Below are 24,518 nucleotides of genomic sequence, written 5' to 3' on the forward strand. Positions count from 1 at the left end.
GCGAGTGTCATCTGTTTATCCTAGATCTGAGTATCCTACTTTGCACATGCTGTACAAAATATTTCCCTGTCTACCTGCATCTATTGCTACAGTAGAAAGAAGTTTTTCAGCACTGCGGCATACGAAGACATGGTTAAGGTCAACAATGAAGGAGGATCGACTTAATGGCTTAGCTCTGTTGAACACTTACCCCGACACTGATTGTTATATTGACAATGTAATTAACCAATTTGCCAGTAAGAATAGGTGCAGATAATTTGTCATTTTAGGAAGAGAACCACAATTGTAACTTCCTTAAGCTTTGCATGTGACTTGACTATTTTTTATTACAGTAAAAGTAAAGGCATCTCAAGATTATCTTCAGTGCCCCCTCCTTGAGGTTTTCCTGTATCTGCCACTGGGATCACTGAAGGTGCTTGTAGTTGTCCTCTCATGATCCCACATATCAGGAAAGTATTATCAACCTCATCAAACAGCTCGCCTGCTATTTCTTTCTCTACAAAGAATTTATTATACACAAAAAGGTGTAGGTTTCTTCTGCCTTCTACATAATGGTTAAATTATTGATATGTTGTTGTCAGGAGATCTGCATATTCTGAACAGTGGACAGAGCATGCATATCAGCTCCACAACAGGATGTTTTTCCTAATCATCCTCTTGTTATGTTCTCCAACCCTTAAACGCACTGTACAGTGCAAGGTGGTTGCTGAATTGGCTGACAACTTTTTCGCCTTGGCTGGCATTCTTCCCCTTACACTCAGCAAGTGACTCTGGATATCACTGCTAAGTGATATGTAGTGTTTAATCATGCAGCAGCAGAACTTAACAGTTTGCTGCACAGTGTTACCAGATAAGTGTATGATTAAGTACTGGTAAGTTGGCCTTTTGTGAGAACATGACACGAGCATTGCGGGCTACTTCATAATCAGTGAGAACCAGTAAGCCTCACTTCTTAAATGAACATGGGCCTCCACAGCCCCTCTTCCTAGCCTGTTATTCCTGGTGTGCTTTGGAAACCACTTCTCAATTACAGCCACACTAATATTAGCAAGGACAACAGCCCAGTGCCCTGACACCATTGCACACTGCAAAGCGTACCCATGTGAGCAAGTTTGTGAGTCCTCACGTACTTTTGACAAGTCATCTATTGATGTGTGTATGTGACTTATGAGCATGTGAAATAAAATCATTGTATTAACCCTTTCATGTGAACTTACAGTAAGATGAATTCACTACCTAATGTATTTATGCTTGAAAATTGTACTGTCTTCCTTTGTGTAAATGTAAATTCATTAAGAAATGACCCAACTAAAATTCTGGGGGTGAAATATTGTGTATAGTGCTTTCAGTGTGTAGACACAAGTCATGGAAAGAGCTCTCAAGTGGTCCACCAGATTTTTTCTATGCTCTGCTGAATCTGTAACTGTGGCTTTGTTTTCGCTCATTAGTGGTTTTGTTTTGGCTTAGGACATGGTATCTCAACCACTGTACAAGTTTCTTTCCGTATATTTTGTATAATTCCTCACTAAGATTTTGGGCTGGGTGCCCCCCTGTAGTAGATATATGTTGTTCAGTAGACATTATTTGCATGTCAAAGCATTTAAATTGTTTTTCCTCCTTCCCTAGTGCACATGCTTACCGTTCAGCAATCCACTTGTAGGATATTTTCAGTTGTGCTAACGAGTAGAAAACCAATTTTCTTTTATACTAAGTTATTAGTAAGTAAGCACATTCCGATACAGATTTTATCTGTATTTTTCATGTATGGGAACATGAATGGGAGCTCGAACATGTGTCAAGTGAAACAGAGACCACCACCAAATGGCTCAACACATTGCAGAACCAGTCTTCCATTTCCTGATCCACGATGCATTTCCCATGCACCATCACATCCAGACAACCACTTCAACCTCCACAGTGAAACTGATGCCCTACTTTTCCTCCACTGTGAAAGTGCAATCAGTTTTCCTCAGTCAATTGCAGTGCTACCATTTATACCCGAAGTTCAACCACGCCCAGTACAAGTCATACCTACCCAAGTGTAGCAAAACTTTTTTTTTTGCAGGGTACGAAAGCCACAAATCGGTAAACTGCTACGTGTTTACGACAAGAAATCTTCATCGAAACCATGGTAAAAAAATTTTTTCTGTAATATGTCATTGTAAAACAAGAATGTCAGATCTTTGCAATATATTTTTCCAACAGTGCACACTGCACCCAGACTTCCTGCGAAGTCAAATAATTCATTTCTTTGTTGTTTTTTAATATTTGTTATGCCATGTATAATATATCTATGTATGTGTATCTTTATCATAATTTCATTGTCTCTTACCAAGAAGTGAGCATTTGTTATCTTTGTATAATGCATTAGTAAGAGTATGGCTCAATTGTCATGTAATTACCCTATGAACAAGTTACCATCAATTTCAGGCATACAAATATATTTACCTGTTATTCTTTATGTCAACCCTTTGACAAATGTCATATATGAAATGTATTGTAAAGAATTTTAGCAAGTAACACTAACTTGGTTCACGAAAGCAACAATATTATGACTATGGGTAAGTCGCGATGATCCTCGTGAAGTCATCGCTCCTCACACGGGAAGCAATTTAATATTATTGGATTTCAGATACTTTGCATATGAGATATTTGTCATAAAAGAAAATGACAGCCAGCAAGCTGTAGTTTGTAAATATGCTAAGCATCACAGCACGAGAGTAAGGGGATGAAAATATTTTTTTTTTTTTTTTTTTTTTTTAATGTGAGCCTATACCAATACGGGCGTACAACATTTAAATACTCATAATAAACACTTTGACCCACTGGGCACAGATATTTAAAATCACTGCCACAGTGCTTGATAGCAAGAAGCTGCGAAACAGAAGAAAGAACAATCTATCTTTTGTTAAGAAATATTCTAGAGCTTCATTATCCTTGTACTTTTGGTTGCCGACGTGTTAAGACATACTACATAGCATTGCTACAAGTTGTATTTTTATTTTGTATAAAAACTGTGAATTGACAAACAAATATTTCAGTAACTTGGGTGAGGATACAATGTACTTACGCACATGCAAGGACATTTAATTTTTAAGAAGGAATGGACTGACAAAGCAGCGATTATTAGAATGTGCCATGCACAAAAAATATTTCAGGTGTAAGTCATGCATTTATTATGTGTTTGTCAATGTTTAGAAGTTTAATGCCAATTTGTTCAAAATATATTAATATTTTACGATGCAGTAATTTTCTTATTCTTTTCTTTCACTAACCAAAAATGATGTTCAAATTGCACACTACTAGCCAAAAAAATTGCTACACCATGAAGACGACGTGCTACAGACACGAAATTTAACCGACAGGAAGAAGATGCTGTGATATGCAAATGATTAGCTTTTCAGAGCATTCACACAAGGTTGGTGCCAGTGGCAACACCTATAACGTGCTGACATGAGGAAAGTTTCCATACACAAACAGCAGTTGACCGGCGTTGCCTGGTGAAATGTTATGATGCCTCGTGTAAGGAGGAGAAATGCATATCATCATGTTTCTGACTTTGATAAAGGTCGGATTGTAGCCTATCGCGATTGCAGTTTATCGTATCGCGACATTGCTGCACGCATTAGTCGAAATCCAATTACTTTTAGCATAATATGGAATCAGTGAGTTCAGGAGGGTAATACGGAATGCCGTACTGGATCCCAACGGCCTTGTATCGCTAGCAGTCGAGATGACAGGCATCTTATCCGCATGGCTGTAATGGATCTTGCAGCCACGTCTCGATCCCTGAGTCAACAGATGGGGACGTTTGGAAGACGACAACCATCTGCACGAACAGTTCAACGACGTTTGCAGCAGCATGGACTATCAGATCGGAGACCATGGCTGCGGTTACCCTTGACGCTGCATCACAGACAGGAGTGCCTGCGATGGTGTACACGACAAACCTGGATGCACGAATGACAAAATGTCATTTTTTTCGGATGAATCCAGGTTCTGTTTACAGCATCATGATGGTCGCAACCGTGTTTGGTGACATCGCGGTGAACGCACATTGGAAGCGTTTATTCGTGATCACCATACTGGCATATCACCCGGCGTGATGGTATGGGGTGCCATTGGTTACACGTCTCGGTCACCTCTTGTTCGCATTGACGGCACTTTGAACAGTGGACGTTACATTTCAGATGTGTTACGACCCATGGCTCTACCCTTCATTCGATCCCTGCATAACCCAACATTTCAGCAGGATAATGCATGACCGCATGTTGCAGGTCCTGTACGGGCCTTTCTGGATACAGAAACTGTTTGACTGCTGCCACGGCCAGCACATCCTCCAGATCTCTCACCAACTGAAAATGTCTGGTCAATGGCGGCTGAGCAACTGGCTCATCACAATACGCCAGTCACTACTCTTGATGAACAGTGGTATCATGTTTAAGCTGCATGGGCAGCTGCACCTATACACGCCATCCAAGCTCTGTTTGACTCAATGCCCAGGCGTATCAAGACCGTTATTATGACCAGCGGTGGCTGTTCTGGGTACTGATTTCTCAGGATCTATGCACCCAAATTGCGCGAAAATGTAATCACATGTCTGTTCTAGTATAATATATTTTCCAGTGAATACCCTTTTATCATCTGCATTTCTTCTTGGTGTAGCAATCTTAATGGCCAGTAATGTACATGAGCTTTGTTACAGGATCGCTCTTTATCGCGGTGTCTCAATTGTACTTGGGAGACCACCTTGGACTAATGACCTCAGCAGTTCAGTCAAAAAAAAAAAAAAAAAAAAAAAGACCACCTTGTGTTCAACTTCCAATCTGTTAATCTTTCTCTTAGGAAAATCCACTAATTTTCTTTCATTTCTATTTTTATATTCAAATAGGTCCCTTAGGTATTTTCATTGAAGATTCTGACTGCGTGAAGGCAATCCGGGTCAAAAGGTCAGTTATTTGCATAATCAATCCGTACATCTCCTGAACACAATCAAGAACCGACGCATCGGTGATCAATTAAAAATCTCTCTCTCTTTTAAAGTCGTACTAAAACACGGCCACACAGGATAGCCGTAAGTACATAATCTAGCATTAGGTTGAATTTTGTCAGTAAATATTACCAACCAACAGTTACAACATTACTATGATCATTTACTACTATTTCTTATACAGAATAAGCAAGTTCCTAACGCCAGATGCGGAACCCAAACAAGGATTTGACTAAAAACTAATCTGTTCTTTTAATTTTTCATGCTACCATCTGGAGGAAATTTGGAAGCACATGGCAAAAGAACTAGTAAAAAGAGACGTCTGTGCAAAAAACTGCAGTACAAATCCACAACAGCAGTAAACAGCAGCACGCACAACTAAAGTGAGTGCGTTTGAAGCTTTGCCTATTGAGCATTCAATCAGCTAGTGAACATTCACTCTTTACCCTTCTTTTCTTTTCCTCACGCTATTTAATTTCCAAATTTCTCTGTATTTTTGGTGTTGGACTCACCTCTTTCACATCATTTCGCTTAAAATAGTTATTAACAGTTAGTCAAAATTTCGGTTGTTGTATATTTTAGTAGATCAAAATGGCGGTATTTACACTAGTTTCAGTGCTGTACAAATGTTTTTCATTTATTTTATCTCTCCAGTTGCCATATTGGCATCTTTGTGTGCTTGAGTTTCAATTGTTCATAACGGACAAGCAGTATCTGAGAAATCAGGATGCGAAATCATTGGCGCGCCTGACAAGTGAAAATCATAATTATAAATTATCTTTTATGGGCCAGCCAGAATGGCCGAGCGGTTTTACGCGCTACAATCTGGAACCACCCGACCGCTACGGTTGCAGGTTCGAATCCGGCCTCGGGCATGGATGTGTGTGATGTCCTTAGGTTAGTTAGGTTTAATTAGTTCTAAGTTCTAGGGGACTGATGATCTCAGAAGTTAAGTCCCGTAGTGCTACGAGCCATTTGAACCATTTTTCTTTTCTGACTCGTGTGGTGTAACTACGCTAAATTTAAGATGGCAGATGAGCAACCCAGACAACTTAGACCACGCGCAGGTGTAAACAAACTTGAATCTCGTAGTGAAGGAAAAACAGATGACGAAGCGACACATGAGGTGTCGGCACCACAGTCCGCGTCGCCACTGCGTGAATGCTCATTGTCAGATGTACTAAAATTGTTTGCTGATATGAAAACCAGTTTTGAGGCAAATATGGGACAGTTAACACAAAAAACACAAACAAGCCAAATAGCGGATGTTGATGCCAGATTACAGGAACAGAACAGAGCTGTAAACAGCAGGTTCAACAGTTTAGAATTGAGGATAGAGGTCACTCAAGTGCGAATGACCAATATAAATTCTGTTATTACCGACATCCAAACACAAATCAAAAGTTCGAATGACAACATGGAGGAAAAAATTAAAGCCACTACCACTGCTTACGCAAGCGACCTAAACGCAAGCGTACATGCAAAAATAAACAGTGTTCTTTCCATGGTGGATTCCGCCGATACCAACATTGGTAGAAAGTTTACAGATTTGCAGACCCAAGTCGATGTGTGTAAATCAACAGCGAGTGACTATTTGAAACATTACAATGATGTTTCAAAAAGAGTACGGTAGGCCAATTGACAGAATGTGTCAGCCATATTGGCAAGCGAGTACAAAACCTTGCTCAGCGAATATCCTATGTCAATATTGACAAAAGGATCGAAGACGTCACTGCAGAATAAGCACTTCACTTAATAGGGAATTTGAAAAGTGGATGCAATCCAAGGAACAGTACATTGAGAGTAAGGTACACTCTGATCTAAAAGGTGCAGTTAATTCTGCCACAGTAGAAATCCTAACCGCTCCCAGTACTTCTGGTGACACTTCAGCCAGTGAATTAGGCGAAATCAGACGAGCCTTCAGCCACGATCTTCCGGAATGGAAGCAACGGCTGACCCATGACATAGATCAGCTGAAAAGGCAAGTTATAGAATTGCAAGGTGACAATCAAAGCGATTATTCATTACCGCCAGAACAAGATACTTGTCAATATCCAGAATATCAAGTACAATTATCACCAACTGTAAATAATACGCGTGATAAAGCTTCAACGTCACGTAATCATACCAATCAACTGACACTCGTTGAACTAATGCGAGATGAGAGTGTGCTGAAACACTGAGTTTTCCAGACTTTTATAGCTGAAAAACGAAATATACATCGCATGGTATTTCTAAAATCGTTCACAGGTGCTTTTCCAAAACCGTGGAACGACAGACAGCGAATACAGTTCATATTAGGGTATGTACATGGCGAAGGATCAATTTGGGGAACTGAAATAATAGACAAATGTCACACCTACGCAGATTTCAAAGGCATTTTTTGAATAAATTATGGAGTTCAGGTATACAATAAAGACGCCAAAAGGAGGTCTACAACGCTGAACCTTGCAACACCAAGGGAGGTAGTTTGAGGTGTTATTTCGAAAAATATCTACGTAAAATTCAGTATTGGGACACACCCATTTCAACCAAAGATGTCATCACGATCTTAAAGTAAAAACTTCCTGTGTCAATAATGGAAAAATTAGTTAATGTGAGTGAAGACGACCAAGAAGCCTTTCTTTCCGTTCTTGCCGATTTGGATATGATCTACGAGGACGTGCGTGCGAGTGCGCGGAATAATTACAATAATGGACCGCTCGCTTCGCAATAGTATGTAGCAGACTGTGTCAACGGAATGTCGTACCATCATAACACGGGACAACCAAACGCTCAGCCTTACAGCAATGATAATAATTTCAACCGCCGCAGTGGAAAACCATCTAGTAAATATCCAAACCAGAATAGATAAAACCTGATTTATCAACGACAATACGGTAACTCACCAATAAATCAGAACAGTAATTACCAGTATCCGAACAACAGGAAATATAGGCAATGAAAATCGTCAGAAGGGAAAGAAATGGAACAATTATAACGGGCCACAACAGTACAGTCAGCCAAGTAACTTCAATCCCTCACATCAAATGAATTCTTGACAACCTCAAAACGCGACATTTTCTCACCAACTCAACCAACAGTTCAGGAACAATAATCAGGACAACCGTCGCATGCTTTTCTTAACACCGCCAATCATTATAGCCAAGGAAACCCGACAATTTTTTACGCAACGGCGAACCAAGCATCAAACGTGATGTCAAATGACACGCAATTAAGTGATGCACAGTTCGGATGGGATACGAACGCAACTTTTTCAGCCTGGTATGACGCAAAATACTAATCAAGTAAAAATAACTGAAATTTTAACTCCACCCAAGTCGGAAACCATTAGCATCTTCTTTATGCCTCCACGGGGAAGCTGCGGAACAAAATTACAACACCCTGAAGTAATCTTTGACAAGTTAAGACAAGCTCTCATATCTTTAAGCACTCATGCCAACCTAAGGCAACGGGCGCATGACAAATACATTAGCAAAGTCTTATCGTATCGTATAAATCAACAAGTGCAATTAAAGACCCACTTCAAACCGTCTTTGATTCATCATAAGAATCGCAAGTGGCAGCACTTGTATGAAGGACCATTTATTATACTAAGAAAACTGCACATTAGTTGCTATCTATTAGCTGACACTGTATATAGACGAATAAAAGGATTGTTTCATCACGCAGACTTAAAGAAATACCGAGTCAAACACTGAAGATAACTGCTAAGTTGTCATACTATGTGTGAAGTATAAGGTAATAAGTATAATGCACAGGACTAACACCCTGTCGACCTGCCTCCACACGCGAAGTAATTTATGTGAGCACCTGAAATAAAATACATTTATTGCAGGAGAGCAAGATTTGCCTTAGATGTAGGTTAGTTTTAAGTTGATTGAGCCATGACCGGCCACAGCCAAAGTGCAGACGAATAAATAATGTAGTAGGGACGTGCTAAGTGCCATCTGCTACCACTAGTTTTAAGTATAGCAAAGCTCTCTCCTCTTGAATGAAATAAATTAAAATGATCATTCGGACCAGAATGATTGATCGTAAATAAAAGTTGATTAAGGTCGCTTATTCTTACGACGTAAATATTATATATAAGGAGTGTTTGACAACAATTTTTTTTATGAAACCACCTGTGAAAAGCACTAGACAAAGGCAGCAGCTAAGCATATAAGAATCAAGTAAATTGGGACTAGTGCAGCAGGGGATACAAACCGTCGGCTTTGAACAATGACGTCACAAGTCGGCAGAGAGCATGTATTACAGAGATGAAAGAGCTGAGGAGAATGTTGAGAAACAAAGGAATGCGAGAGAGATAAACATTGATCTTGTCAAAAGCATAAGTGTTTTTGACTTAAAAAAAAAAATCTCACGAGATAGAATAAACTGATCCTACTTTATTAAGCAATATCTTGTCAAAAGCCGAGAAGCGATTGTTCTTAATGTTCTAGCTCCCTTCAGTACGTAATAAGTGTTTTTTGACTTAAAAAAAAATCTCACGAGATAGAATAAACTGATCCTACTTTATTAAGCAGCTCCCTTCAGTACCTAATAAGTGTTTTTTGGCTTTAAAAAAAAAATCTCACGAGATAGAATAAACTGATCCTACTTTATTAAGCAATATCTTGTCAAAAGCCGAGAAGCGGTTCTTCTTAGTGTTCTAGCTCCCTTCAGTACGTAATAAGAGTTTTTTGGCTCTTTAAAAAAAAATCTCACGAGATAGAATAAACTGATCCTACTTCATTAAGCAATCAGTAAAGAAACGAAACTGAAACATAACAGCAAAAGCTTTTAGATTTACATTCAATTATTTTAATGATAGTGCTTATTAGAACACAGAACTGCTTTATTATCTATGCCTCGAAGTGAAGTCTTTACGATCTATGACTAAGGAATGACGTCATTGTTCAAAGCCGACGGGTTGTATCCCCTGCTGCACTAGACCCAGTAAATCAATAACAGTCCATGTAGCAGGAAAGAAGTGCGCAACTCAATTATTTTTATTACAGTACGGAGAAAACCGTATGCGTTCATAAGAATTTTACGGCACAGCGCAGCTGAAATACTTACAAAGATCATTTATAAGTAAACTAATTTAGTACCAGAAGCATCTATTTCAGGTCCTCGAGATACGGATAACTGTTTCTTTTTTTCAGAACAGAAGATAGCTATCAGACTCTGTTCACTGCTAATGCATGGTGTAAGCAAGTTTGGATATGTATGGAGAAATGTTGGAGAGCTGGATCAGACGCTACTGAGACTACTATATCGATTTAATTAGGCTAACTACTTGTCATGAAAAACTGGAGTGATAATGCACAATTTATGTTAGTGTCATCATTTCATACGGCATTAACATCGTATCTTCAAATCTCTTCACTCCGAAAAAGTCTATTGTGTTTTCTTCTAATCAGTATTCTTACCTCCCTACCCAGTAGACAACTGAATTATACGGACTAATTGCATGCTTCATACGTACAGACCGTACGTGACAAATTGGTTGTTGACAGGCTATGCTTAATTTCCGCAAATTGCGAATTCAATTAGGATTTGTTGTGTGCAATTGAACGATAGGGAACACCTAGCTTCCCAATTTCACTGGTGGAAACTTGAACATGAACTGTTCATCACGTTAATAAAGCCACATTGACTATGCCTTCAAACTAACGACGTAATTAACACAGAGAAAATAAAAGAGCTGAACTTGAGAAAAGAATAATTATTGTAAAAAGAAAAGAATAACAAGATTTGGAACAAGGTGTAAACCTAAAGTGCCTTGGAAGCATAAACTATGAATAAGAGACACGCTTTTTCGTCAGGCCTTGTAGTCACAGACACTTAATTTTTCTTTGTAAATAATTTTTAGACATAATATGTATACCGAATGTTAACTGTAGTTTGTAGTAATAATGCAGTCATCAATTTACGGACACATGTGCTGCTAGGTGTGAACCGACTATAGACAAGCAATAAACGGACACGTATAAAAGGTGGTGCGTGCGAACTTTTAACATGACGACCAAATACATGTGGACATGAAATAATCATAACGTGTGTACTGAAAGGGTGATAACTTTATGGACACGTGTGAAGTACTGTTATAAGTACTTGCACCACGAAACCACGTTGTAGAAAGCCGAATTGTGCAAGTGAATAAGTGTTGTACTTACCGCAACCGGTACTGTGCGCCTTTCCTCGGATACGTTCTTCGACACAGTTGCGGGAGTCGCCGCGTCTGGCTGCTTCCTAATTCCGAGTCGATGAAAAACTGTAAACACTCACAACACGGCTAGTAGACATCAAACGATTTGCCTCTCGCAGAACACTGCTGCTAGCATTGTGAAGCCGTCAAGTTACTATCACGTGACTATGACAAACGGACGTAACACAGAGTACGCTGTGCGCTCAACAATCCAGATTCCTTTGCACAACGAGCGCGGGCGCCAAATGTGTTTGAAATACTTTCAACATAAAATCTGATAAAACTATGAGTCAAGCATGTATATACGTTATAAAATCACCAAGACCTAATCTGAAAAATCTTAAACTCGACTTTGACAATTGCTACCGAATTTATAGACCAGGCCAAGTAATGACGAATACGTGTCAACCCAAACAAAACCAGAAAAGTAAGTACGAGAACTAAGTACTCCTAAGAGAATGAAACCTTATGTACATAAACAATTGTTATCCTTACCAATTAGCGAGTAAGCACGTTCTAATACAGATTTTCTCTGTATTTTTCATTTATGGGAACATCAATGGGAGCTAGAACATGGGTCAAGTGAAATAGAGACCGCCACCAAACGGCTCAACACGTTGCAGAACCAGGGGTCGGCAAGTAGTTTTCAGTGGGGTCCGGATTCGGTGCAAAATTTTTTATGGAGGTCCAGAAAAAAAACTAATAATTAAAAGGTAGTGTTTTTTATTTTGTTTTCAAGTCGAGTTAGTTTCCAAAAAAAAGGTAAAACAAGTAGTTCACAGTTAATATTGTAACATATTCAATGTGAGAAATTACATCGACGGTCTTGAGCCAGTTTTTTAAGTTCGGTGTACGAGGGGTACAGCAAATGCGAAGTATCTCTTCGAGGTGTGCGTCTGTCAACCTTGACCGATATATCTTCTTAGAAAAGTTCATTTTCGAGAACGACGATTCGCATATATGTCGAACCAAACATAGTGGCCAAATTGATACCTACTTTCTTTCAATTTTCATATTTTTCTGAAACATGTTTACCCAAAAATTCTTCAGCGGATACGGTTTTATACATTTGCAAAGAAATGTCTTTTTGCAAGTCGATTATCTTCTCTTGAAGTGAAGACTTTGAAACGCTGAACGACTTAGCAGCCACATCAGTCTATTCTGCCACTGCACCAACTTCATAAGGAAATTTTAGAAATTGAGACAGCTTTCCAGTTTCTTGTAGCAAATTCGTCCCTTATATCGGACACATATCTTACAAACACTGCACTGTCTTCTTCAGAGTTCTCTTTTTTTATACTCGAGAATTGTTGGGAAATGAATAAATTCGTGCCTTGCAATATCTTTTTCAAAAATATCCAGCTTACGACGAAAAGCAGACACGCTTTGTATTAGATCACATATTAATTTGCCATTCCCTTGTAACTCTATGTTGAGCGCATTTAAATATTTCAGAATATCCTTCATAAAAGCCACAGCTGGCATATTGCACTCGTTTGTTATGAACTCTAAATGCTTCTTTGCTCCCTGCGTATCCAAGATTTGCAAGAAGGAGGTCACCAAGCTGTCCATTACTTCCTTCAGTGCAGCACTGAGCTTTCCACAAAGAGCAGTCTGATGAATTATACACTGATACGATATTAGACCTGGATTCTGATCTCTGATTTTCTTTACTACACCTTTTTCTTTGCCAATCATCGCTGGGGCGCCGTCAGTATTTTATCATAACGAATGTTGGAATTATTAATAAATTCGTCAATAGCTTTGAATAAATCCTCTCCTCGAGTGTTACCTTTCAAAGGCAATATTGCGAGCAATCATTCCCTGAATATCTTATTTTCAACGTCGAAAAATCTCACGAAAATAGATATTTGTTCATCATCAACGATGTCACATGATTCGTCAAATGCAATGGCGTAGCATGGTGCCTTTTTCAAAAGTTCAAGCAGAGTGTTTCTAACATCACTAGCTAAAGTTTCCGTTCTTCTTGTATTACTTCATGCCGACATTGGAATACTTTGAACTGCAGCGACAACATGCTTTTTTTCCTCAAAAAGTGCTGAGGCTACTTCCAACATACATTCTTTGATTATTTCAGTATCTGAAAATGGTTTTTGGTGTTTACTAAGTGTCCAGGAGCAAGAAAACTGGCATACAAGGGATCGGAGCGTGCATTGTCAGATCCTTTAATCGGGCAGGTAGGTTAGAAAACTTAAAAAGGGAAATGGATAAATTAAAGTTAGATATAGTGGGAATTAGTGAAGTTCGGTGGCAGGAGGAACACGACTTCTGGTCAGGTGAATACAGGGTTATAAATACAAAATCAAATAGCGGTAATGTAGGAGTAGCTTTAATAATGAATAGGAAAATAGAAATGCGGGTAAGCTACTACAAACAGCATAGTGAACGCATTATTGTGGCCAAGATAGATACGAAGCCCAAACCTACTACAGTAGTACAAGTTTACATGCCAACTAGCTCAGCAGATGACGAAGATATTGATGAAATGTATGATGAGATAAAAGAAATTATTCGGGTAGTGAAGGGAGGCGAAAATTTAATAGTCATGGGTGACTGGAATCCGATAGTAGGAAAAGGGAGAGAAGGAAACGTAGTAGGTGAATATGGATTGAGGGGAAGAAATAAAAGAGGAAGCCGCCTGGTAGAATTTTGCACAGAGCATAACTTAATCATAGCTAACACTTGGTTCAAGAATCATGAAAGAAGGTAGTATACATGGAAGAACCCTGGAGATACTAGAAGGTATCAGATAGATTATTAATGGTAAGACAGAGATTTAGGAACCAGGTTTTAAATTGTAAAACATTTCCAGGGGCAGATATAGACTCTGACCACAATCTATTGGTTATGAACCGTAGATTAAAACTGAAGAAACTGCAAAAAGGAGGGAATTTAAGGAGATGGGACCTGGATAAATTGGCATAACCAGAGGTTGTGGAGAGTTTCAGGGAGAGCATTAGGGAACGATTGACAAGAATGGGGGAAAGAAATACAGAAGATGAAGAATGGGGAGCTTTGAGAGATGAAGTAGCGAAGACAGTAGAGGATCAAGTAGGTAAAAAGACGAGGGCTCATAGAAATCCTTGGGTAACAGAAGATATATTGAATTTAACTGATGAAAGGAGAAAATATAAAAATGCAGTAAATGAAGCAGGCAAAAAGGAATACAAACGTCTCAAAATGAGATCGACAGGAAGTGCAAAATGGGTAAGCAGGGATGGCTAGAGGACAAATGTAAGGATGTATAGAGGCACATATCACTTGGGGTAAGATAGATACTGCCTACAGGAAAATTAAAGAGACCTTAGGAGAAAAGAGATCCAGTTGGATGAAAATCGAGAGCTCAGATGGAAACCCGGTTCTAAGCAAAGAAGGGAAAGCAGAAAGGTGGAAGGAGTAGGTATATAGAGCGTCTATACAAGGGCGATGTTCTTGAGGACAATATTATGGAAATGGAAGAGAATGTAGATGAAGATGAAATAGGAGATATAATACTGCGTGAAGAGTTTAACAGAGCACTGAAAGACCTAAGTCGAAACAAGGCCCCAGGAGTAGACACCATTCCATTAGAACTACTGACAGCATTGGGAGAACCAGGCCTAACAAAACTCAACCATCTAGTGAGCAAGATGTACGAGACCATGGAGGTAAAAATAAGAGGAGTTGTCATGACGTCACAAACTTGAAGCCAACCCAAGAGAAGGTCCGCCATGTTACCTACCCCAAAACATTCGCATTTGGTGGTTTGATTCCGTGTGGTCGTGAAGTGTTTTGATAAAAAAAATGCCGGCTTGCGTCTCTTACGGGTGTACTAATCGTTCTGATTGTAGTCTAAAGTTTAAACAAATCACATTTCATTCGTAAGTGGACTTATTTAAGCGCTATTTTCTTATATATACTTGAAATTCTGATACGCTGTAAAGTTTTACTGTATGGTTTTATTTCTGTGATTTGACTTTAGATTTCCTATCAATCCAACGCGAAGAGCTCTTTGGGTGAACGCTTTGAGAAGGAAAGATTGGAAACCAACCAAGTACAGTAAAATATGTTCCCAGCATTTCCGGGAGGAAGATATTGATCGAACATCAGTTTCGTCAGTCCGCATTAGGGAAGATGCTGTGCCATCAATTTTTTCCGCTTATCCTGCTCACTTGCAAAAGGTTCGTGAAATGTAGCATATCAATATGGAATTCAGCTGCCATAAAATTACGGTTTAAAACCTCAATATCTGGAACTGCTTGTCTGGAGATTTCAATTGCAATAGTTATGCACGTGTAGTAACTGAAATGTGGTGATTGCAATGGAATTAACTGTATGTAATAAAAGTGTAGAATCTGTTCATATATATGTTAATTTCACTTTGTTATAGTATTACACGTTACAGATATTTGAAGGGGAAGTTCATTTACATTGATTCCAGTTCATTTACTAATATCCTTAAGCTTTTTGTGTGTGTGTGTGTGTGTTAGTGTGTGTGTGTGTGTGTGTGTGTTAGTGTGTGTGTCATATATTATTTCTGCACTGTATGGTAGTTGTTTGTTTTAATTAGAAGTTTTCAGGCAAATTAAATCAATATTTACTGTCCTTTATTGTCATATATTGTTGTTTGACTGTTTTCTGGCAAGATTACAAATCTTATTTCTGCTCTGCTGCTGTAGGTGTTAAACAAAAATTTATATTTAATTGCATTTTAACTGGCAGGCCATTCCTAGCAAAAAAAAACAAGATTGCCAAATAACTTCAGACTGTGTCAGCTTAGCACTTTGACGCTGCAATCACTTCCTTGACTTCTACTGCACAATCATTTCCACTTTCGCAATTATATTTAACTTTCTTTCTGTAGCAGAAATTTCAAAAACATGCTCTGTCCCTAGCTGATCAATGAACTTTAAGCACCTGTGTTCAGTGTCTTCTCTACCATATATGCATGTCCCTTCATTATTCTTGATACTGCACACAAATCTGTTTGTGCACAAGATAATTATTATGTTCCTTTAATAAGTTTCTATAAGAATGTGACATTTTACATTTAACTTTGGAGTTTCTAGAGTGCTGTGAGGCAAGTTTGGTTTTTTTACATGTGACACATTTCAGTTGCAATGTTTTAGCTAAGTTTTTTGTTTTCATTTTTTTTAGAAAGAGCGGAAGAGACCACCACCAAAAGAAAGGCAGATGGCTACAAAAAGCACTGCAGATTTAGCCACCAAGACTGCAACTGAATCTGAAGTGTCTGTACTTGCTGCTGAGACCACAAAGTGTTCGAGTAGTAGACATGATGAAGCATCAGTTGTGGTAAAAAAACTCAAGAGGGATGTGAGTTTTTTATCATCAAAAAATGAAGAATACAAGAAAAAAATAAAAGTTCTTCAGCAGTCAAAACGACGTCTAAAAAAGAAAGTGACATCTTTGAACAGTGTTATTAATGAACTTAGGAAAAATAATTTTATTGATGAAAGTGGCCTTACTGTCCTGGAAAGTATTCCTGGAATGCAGAAGGAGTTGTTGCAACGGCAAACTGCAAAAGCAAACTGTCAGAGTGTGCCTAGAACATACAGACCCGAACTACGATCATTTGCCTTAACCTTACACTTTTACTCTCCAAGAGCATATAAGTATGTCAGAAATACTTTTAATACATGTCTACCACATCCTAGAACATTATCAAGGTGGTACCAGTGTGTGGGTGGGGCACCTGGATTTACTTCCGAAGCTTTTGCCATAATTAGGTCTAAAGCATCAGGATCAGGTAACAGTATTCTCTGCAGCCTATTGGTTGATGAGATTGCAATTAGGCAACACATTGAGTTTGATGGTAGTCAGTATTATGGCTATGTTGATATGGGGTCCTCTATAGCCATGGATAGCTTACCTGTAGCTAAAGAGGCATTTGTACTGATGTTGTGCGCTATTAATGCCTCTTGGAAGCTACCAGTGGGATACTTTTTGACTTGTGGGATAACAGGGGAGCAGAAAGCTCAAATAATTCAACAATGCGTTAGCCTTGCCAGTGCCAGTGGTGTTCAGGTGGTCTCTTTGTCTTCTGATGGTTGTGCCACAAATTTATCCATGGCCAAATACTTGGGATGCAATCTTGTCCTTCATAATTTAAAGACAACATTTATTGTTGAAGGTACCACTTGTGAAGTGGCATTTTTGCTAGATCCTCCACATATGCTGAAATTAGTGAGAAATTCCTTAGGAGAGAAGAAACATTTCTGGGATGAGAAAGGTGGTGTAATTTCTTGGTACCTTTTTGAACTGCTTCATAAGATACAGGTAAAAGAAGGACTTCATTTAGGCAACAGCATTACAGGCTCTCATACAAATTTTTTACGCAACAAAATGAAAGTCAGATTAGCAGCCCAGCTGCTCAGCAACTCTGTGGCAGATGCAATGCAATATTGTTCTGATATGAAGATCCTTGGCTTTGACGATGCATCTGCAACTATACAATTTATCCGCATATTCAATAACCTTTTCGATGTGCTGAATTCGAGGAGCCTAACCCAGAATCAGTGGAGTTGTGGAAGGATTTTTGTTGGATACAGAGAAATACATCAAAACACTTTCAGTGTCTCCAGTGCCTCATAACATAAAACTTGTGGACTCCAACAGGAAGACGGGATTTGTTGGCTTTATTATTTGTATACACAGTGTTTTACACTTGTATGCGAAGCTAGTTGAGCCTCAATCTTCTGCAGCTTTGCTGAAATTCCTACCAATTTACAAGTGCTCTCAAGACCATTTAGAAATGTTTTTCAGTGCTATTCGTAGTCGTGGTGGGTGGAATAATAACCCAACTGCACGTCAGTTCATGTCTGCCTACAAAAGGCTATTAGTACACAATGAGATTCGTGAGTCTGAGAAAGGCAATTGTATAGCACTTGAAGATATCTCTATTCTGACTTACTGTGGCCAGAGTATTGAAGAACACATAAATCTCACCTCAACTCGCTCACAGTTAGTAGACATGGACAGCTATTTAGTGACTCATGACCATGACTATGTTGAAGCTGGTGTGTTTCTGTCTGAAGTGGCTGCCCATATTGTAGTGTACATTGCAGGTTTTGTCGTTCGCCACTTAGAAAGTACACTTCAGTGTGAACAATGCTTAACTGTGTTGCGAGGTGATGGCAGTCATACCTTATATTCCCTTATACATATGAAGAGTAGAGGTGGTTTAATTTCACCATCAAATGATGTTGTTGACATTTGCCTTTCTGCAGAAAAGACATTCAGAAAATACACTGCTGGAGATTGGGAAGTTCCAAAGAAGCACCTATATACTAAGTGTGTGTCAGAAATACTCACGACATTTCTGTACAGACCAATATTCAGTGACTTGACAGAACACATGAAGGATCAGCATCCATTAGACAATCATTTACTGCTGCTTATCAAGGCGATTGCCAAAAGGTATCTGCTGACACGGCAGAAACACTCTGCAAAATGTGCAACAGATGCACTGCATGCAAAAAAGTTGAGATCAGCATACACAAAGCTGGTGCTTTTTAAGGGTCAGTGAATTTGAAAGTTCTCTCTCAATGGAGCATTTTTTTTCTGCATGTTGTTAATACACCATAAATAATGGTAAAATGCTGTTCATCATTAGGTATAATACCCTGTTCCTTAAATCTTTCTTTCGTTTCTATTTAAACTATTTCCCAGGTATGTTTTAAGATTTTCAATACTGTGTGTTATCCAAGATTTGTGTGTCTATGCCCAGATGAGTTGACTTTGACTAATATTTTTGGAAAACACTTTCAAAATTTGTCAGTGAGTCAGATCTTGTAGACTACCAGTTGCATCAATCAAACACTTCTTACTTGGAATTGAAAATGTTAATCAAAGAACTGTGTAACTTTGTCAAGTACAAGTGATTAAAATTGGCAGCATGTTGGCACAGAATGTCACGCAATTGAAATGCGAATTTTGAAACTGGAGAATTCTCTCTTAGAGCAATATTGTGTAAAATATTGCTTTTCTTCTTCATATTGAATTGCATTCATCAAATTTGTCTCATTTCAGTTTAGTCTGTAAAAAGTAAATTCTTAACTGCTTATGTATATTTTGCCATGTCAGCATTTGTCCACTCATTATAGAGAAAAATAAATTATTTTTCATACTTGTGTTCACTAATGTGTTGTATTGAAAATGTCAAATATACTAAATGTTATCTGGGTGATGGATGGATGAAAGAATGAATAAATAAAAGTAATTGCATGGGATATTAATATTGTTACTGACTTATTTGCTGTAACTGTGTGTACTCTAAAACCCTCAAAATGGAATTTAAAATTAATTGGAAGGAAGTGAGCAATACACTTGGTTTTCATTGTTTCGTTATTCCCAAGTAACTGAGAAGTCCTGGCAAAAAATATACTTGGAATGGGGACTTATGTTTTGAAATGCAATAATTTAATATAAAGATGTAACTATATGTAGTTAATTAAATTTCAGGTAAGATGTGTGGAACCCCTGTTACTGTGGTTAAATTATAAGTACTTAAAGGGTTACATATGTGTTAAAGCAAAGTTCCATATCTAAGTCCAGGCTATTTAGATCAATACATTAATCACTCTGCTGTCGTGTTACCCTGTAAATTGCTGTTATTTGCCACACTGAATGTCACTTGGTAGGTACAAATTAAAAACAAAGCACACGTGTAAACTACAATGGGCCTGACAATTTTAAATTCAGTTCTTTTCCTTCATAATTTAACGAATCTTTCACACTGTTGACATGACAGCTGGCTTGTTTATACCATCCCTGTATATGTCTATGGGACACCAAAGGAAATAAGGTAAGTTTCTTGCAAACTTGAACATTTAAAATATGCATTTGACTTGAAAATTCGACGAATACAAATCGGTGCCTCTAAACTATCAATCATTGCTTTTGGCGTTCTGGCTTTATCAATAATCGACACAAACACAATGAAAGTGAATAGAAATGGATTACGAAAGCACGTTTTTCATATCACATACTTCTCTTCTCGGTTATTTGAAGTGTATAAACAAAACGGAATTACAGTACTGAGGCCAGATGCGTCGTATTTTCGTGTCGTATTACTGTATCGAATACGCATTTAAGACAAGAAAAACGATGGACGTTGCGTTCCTTATGCTGTGTTGTTCACTTTGAACTGTGTAACATTTACTATATAACACAAATATCGTGTGCACAAGACAGAAATGACGAATAAGAAGCAATTGTAAACACTCGTCTGCTAATGTTTTGGGGGATCCAAGATGGCGGCAGGCCCCGCCCACTGGCTTCAAAACAAGTAACAACGTACAGCGTAAGTCTGTAGTGCCATCTCCCCTTATTCTACCTCCATGTACGAGACAGGCGAAAAACAAGCGAAATAAACCATGACTGCAAAATACTAATACAAATTCTTTACAGACGGGTGGAAAAACTGGTAGAAGCCGACCTCGGGCAAGATCAGTTTGGATTCCGTAGTAATGTTGGAACACGTGAGGCAATAGATTAAGGAAAGGCAAACCTACGTTTCTAGCATTTGTAGACTTAGAGAAAGCTTTTGACAATGTTGACTGGAATACTCTCTTTCAAATTCTGAAGGTAGCAGCGGTAAAATACAGGGAGCGAAAGGCTATTTACAATTTGTACAGAAACCAGATGGCAGTTATAAGAGTCGAGGGGCACGAAAGGGAAGCAGTGATTGGGAAGGGAGTGAGACAGGGTTGTATAGTCTGTCTGTAAACTGAAGAGCGAGCGAGCGAGTCCCCACTCTGCCTACCCTGCTACGTCACAGGGCGCTTCTACAGGCTGTTTCACAACGTAGTACCGGCCCTGCGGCGGTGCGCGCTTCATATCTGTGGCGACGCCGCGTACAGATACGTCCCGGCTGTGTTTATTTTTAGACAAATGCATTAAGAGTATAAGGAAAACAAAAGACGATAGCTTCTTCGAAACAAAACATTATAGAGTAAATAATATTAACATAAGAACGGAAGTCAGTATTCTACTACAAACATAGAACCGAATGCCTGTTCATGTGAATGTATGTTCCTCTATTCGTAAGACGAACCAGATATAGTGCAATCAACCTGTAGAATTTAAGGCTTGTTCTTACTAAAATGTAGAAGTTTTCTTTAAAGGGTCTGCATTGGAACTTAACAATTCTTGCAACACGAAGAGTGTTTAAAAAGTAAGCAGAAATTTATAATTCCGTGTTTTGTATTAGTTCGGTTTGCACTGCTTTTTTTGCCACTCTCTTCGTAAACATGTCTGAAAAGTATCTGTGCAATGTTTTGCATATTGGGTATTTACCCAGTTCTCAGTTGTCAAATGGTTCAAATGGCTCTGAGCACTATGGGACTCTTAGGTCATAAGTCCCCTAGAACTTAGAACCACTTAAACCTAACTAACCTAAGGACATCACACACACCCATGCCCGAGGCAGGATTCGAACCTGCGACCGTAGCAGTCCCGCGGTTCCGAACTGCAGCGCCAGAACCGCTAGACCACCGCGGCCGGCTCTCAGTTGTCAAAAAAGTTATATGTGTTTTGGTAGAATCAACTATTATTTGTTTTGTATAAAAATAGATTAGAGAATCTGTACTAAATTTTGTTATAAGAATGGAATAAAGTGTATCAAATTTTTAGGAATGTTAAATATTGCTTTTGGTGAGTCTCTTATGAGTAAACCCAGAACACACAAGTGGTATAAACATTTCAAAGCAGGCCTTAAAGGACAGCAGTTTTACAAGAATGGGTGAGATTAAAAATGCAGTCAAAAGGCCTATGAACTATCCCGAGGAAATAATTCCTAAAGTGTTTTGGGAATTGGAAAAAGCACTGGCATAAGTGTATAGCATGTACTGGGGAATATTTTGAATAGGATAACATTGTTGTAGATTAACAAGTAAAGTTCTTACCAAAAAATAAAAATTAATATGTGAACGCACCTTGTATGTCAAGCTTTTTACATAGAAGTCCAGAATCGGTATACGTGTCTCCAAAGAAATTTCAGTAGTGTTTAGATTAGCTATTGCACACATGTTTTAAGCAATATTCCTTAGAATCATGTGAATAGTAACCGAGATAGAGTTTTAGTGACAGAGTATATTCAAATGCTGCTGTTCTCTAGGCATTAAATGTATTACGTGATTGAATCACGTTCTGCTAGCGAAACGTTAATTGATTTTACCATGAAGCTCTCAAGTTATTCCTGGTTTTGTACAACAAGTGATAATGGTATTTATTGCTTTGGACAACATTTGACTGTATTTATCTTGGAAAATCTTTTACTACCATGTACTACATTTCTACCAAAAGAAATTTCATAGTGTATGAGCAGAGTCAGGCTTGAAAGAACACACAACATATTTTTCAAAAAAATATTCATTGCCTGTTTACATACATCGTATTTTAGAGGTCATCATCAACATTGTCACTATCATTACTGTCGTCGTCGTCGTCGTCCTCGTCGTCATCACTTTCTAAATTAATAACTATAGCGTCTATTATGTCTTCCATAACCCCATCCTTAACCCAATATTCTCTTTCAAGTTTCTCCACATGGAGGCAGTATGCACTCCAGTCATCTTGACTTATCGTTTCAAAACCTGTAACAATTGGGACAAGTTTTTGTATACGCTCTCTTTCGGTTACGGCAAAATTTAGTTCGGAATAAAACATGGAAGCTCAGAAAATGTCTACATACCTTCTTTCACCAACTGCAGCAACTTCGTCATGCAAATATCTCCAAGAATATTTCTTCCTCTGACGAAATTCTTGAGCTTTGCCCACGCCATTTCAATTGGATTTAAGTCACAGTTGTATGGTGGAAGTCGCAGCACAGTGTGTCCATGGGCTTCAAGTATTTTATTAATTTCAAATACTTTGTCTTCCGGCTTATGTTGTTTAATTAAATCAAATAATTTTGTTTTTCTCATTGTCAACTCAGCTTCCACCTTATTTTTTAATAACCATTCAATCATTTCGCTTTTATTCGAGGACCTAGTTGGAGCTTTGTTGTGTTCCTTGTTGTGATATGAAGCGTAGTCCATAACAATAACACAGTTCGGTGGCAGATTCGGAATCACTTTATTCGATATCCAATTAGAAAAATTTTCGTAGTTCATTTGCCCATGGTAGTCTCCTGTTGCACAACCCGCTTTATAAACCAACTGTGCGTTGGGTAAGAACCCATCTTTTGATCCGATATTCACCACTATAATCCTATTGCTTCCGCTAACATTGTCCATAATGCCCTCAACGCCAGGGCCCTGCCAACATTTTCTGTAAGTAATGTTATTGTCCACCCAAGTTTCATCAATATAAAAGAATTTTCTGCCTAGCTCCCTTAATTTCCTCACTTGGATCAGATACTTACATCGCCAGTCAATTATATCCGTTCTTTCTACGAGAATCTTTCGTTTACTTACAGATCTTTTCCAGGTAAATCCCATTTCACGCAATGTCTTGTGTAAAACATCTTTCTGCCAAGGAAAATGTATTTTTTGTTTCACGGCATTAAGCAATTTCCGTAATGTCGGCACTATTTTTTGGTTTATGTAAAAGTCCTCCATCGTTTGTCGAATGACTGATTTTGTGAAACTGTCTATGACGATGGGTTTCCTCCCTAAATTATCAGTTTTCCTTCGCGGCGATTCCAGTAAACCATGCGGCTTGTTTTCACGTTCCTTCCTTATGCGTCCTATAGTGGCGAGGCTGACGTTTGCATAAACTGCAGCCCTTTGATTGGGGCTGTTAATGTTAACCAACAGTTCTTTTTGTGTTGCCTCCTTAACACACGCTGTAATAACGTTAGAGACGATCGAACGCTCGTTACTCCGCAAATACCTCCTCTTCTTCGTATTCCGCACATTTTCTTGCAATGCAGGGCGATTATCCATCACTTTGGGATACTGAAGTATATCAGTGAGTACACAAAGTCAACTGACTGACGCTGGCAACAAAGATTCCACAAACAGAAACGACGTATATCAGTATATCACTGCACGCTGAACTACACCGCTAGACGGGTAACAGGGCAACTGATTTTGGGTGGCCCTGTAGGCCAGTGGCAGCGTTCTTCCGGGAAAGGCCACTTCCCCCACCAAAGGCGCTGCTCGCTCTTCAGTTTACAGACAGACTATAGCCTATCCTCGATGTTATTCAATCTGTATATTGAGCAAGCAGTAAAGGAAACAAAAGAAAAATTCGGAGTTGGAATTAAAATCCATGGAGAAGAAATAAAAACTTTGAGGTTCGCCGATGACATTTTAATTCTGTCAGAGACAACAAAGGACCTAGAAGAGCAGCTGAACGGAATGGACC

The 24,518-nt window shown here is 38.6% G+C and overlaps 2 protein-coding genes across 2 annotated transcripts in view; both read right to left on the reverse strand.

The window, feature by feature from the left end:
* The window catches only part of LOC124607668 (leukocyte tyrosine kinase receptor), a 915,076-nt gene that overhangs the window by 26,631 nt on the left and 863,927 nt on the right, over positions 1-24,518 (reverse strand). The window lies entirely within an intron of this gene.
* On the reverse strand, positions 22,217-22,938 carry LOC124607704 (calsequestrin-2-like). The gene is made up of 2 exons (XM_047139926.1): positions 22,900-22,938; positions 22,217-22,801 (listed from the first exon to the last, which is right to left on the reverse strand). Exons 1-2 carry the CDS (start codon positions 22,928-22,930, stop codon positions 22,605-22,607), a joined length of 228 nt encoding a protein of 75 aa, XP_046995882.1. The 5' UTR covers positions 22,931-22,938; the 3' UTR covers positions 22,217-22,604.

This window comes from Schistocerca americana, chromosome 1 (assembly GCF_021461395.2).
Source record: "Schistocerca americana isolate TAMUIC-IGC-003095 chromosome 1, iqSchAmer2.1, whole genome shotgun sequence".
Lineage (NCBI taxonomy): Eukaryota > Metazoa > Arthropoda > Insecta > Orthoptera > Acrididae > Schistocerca > Schistocerca americana.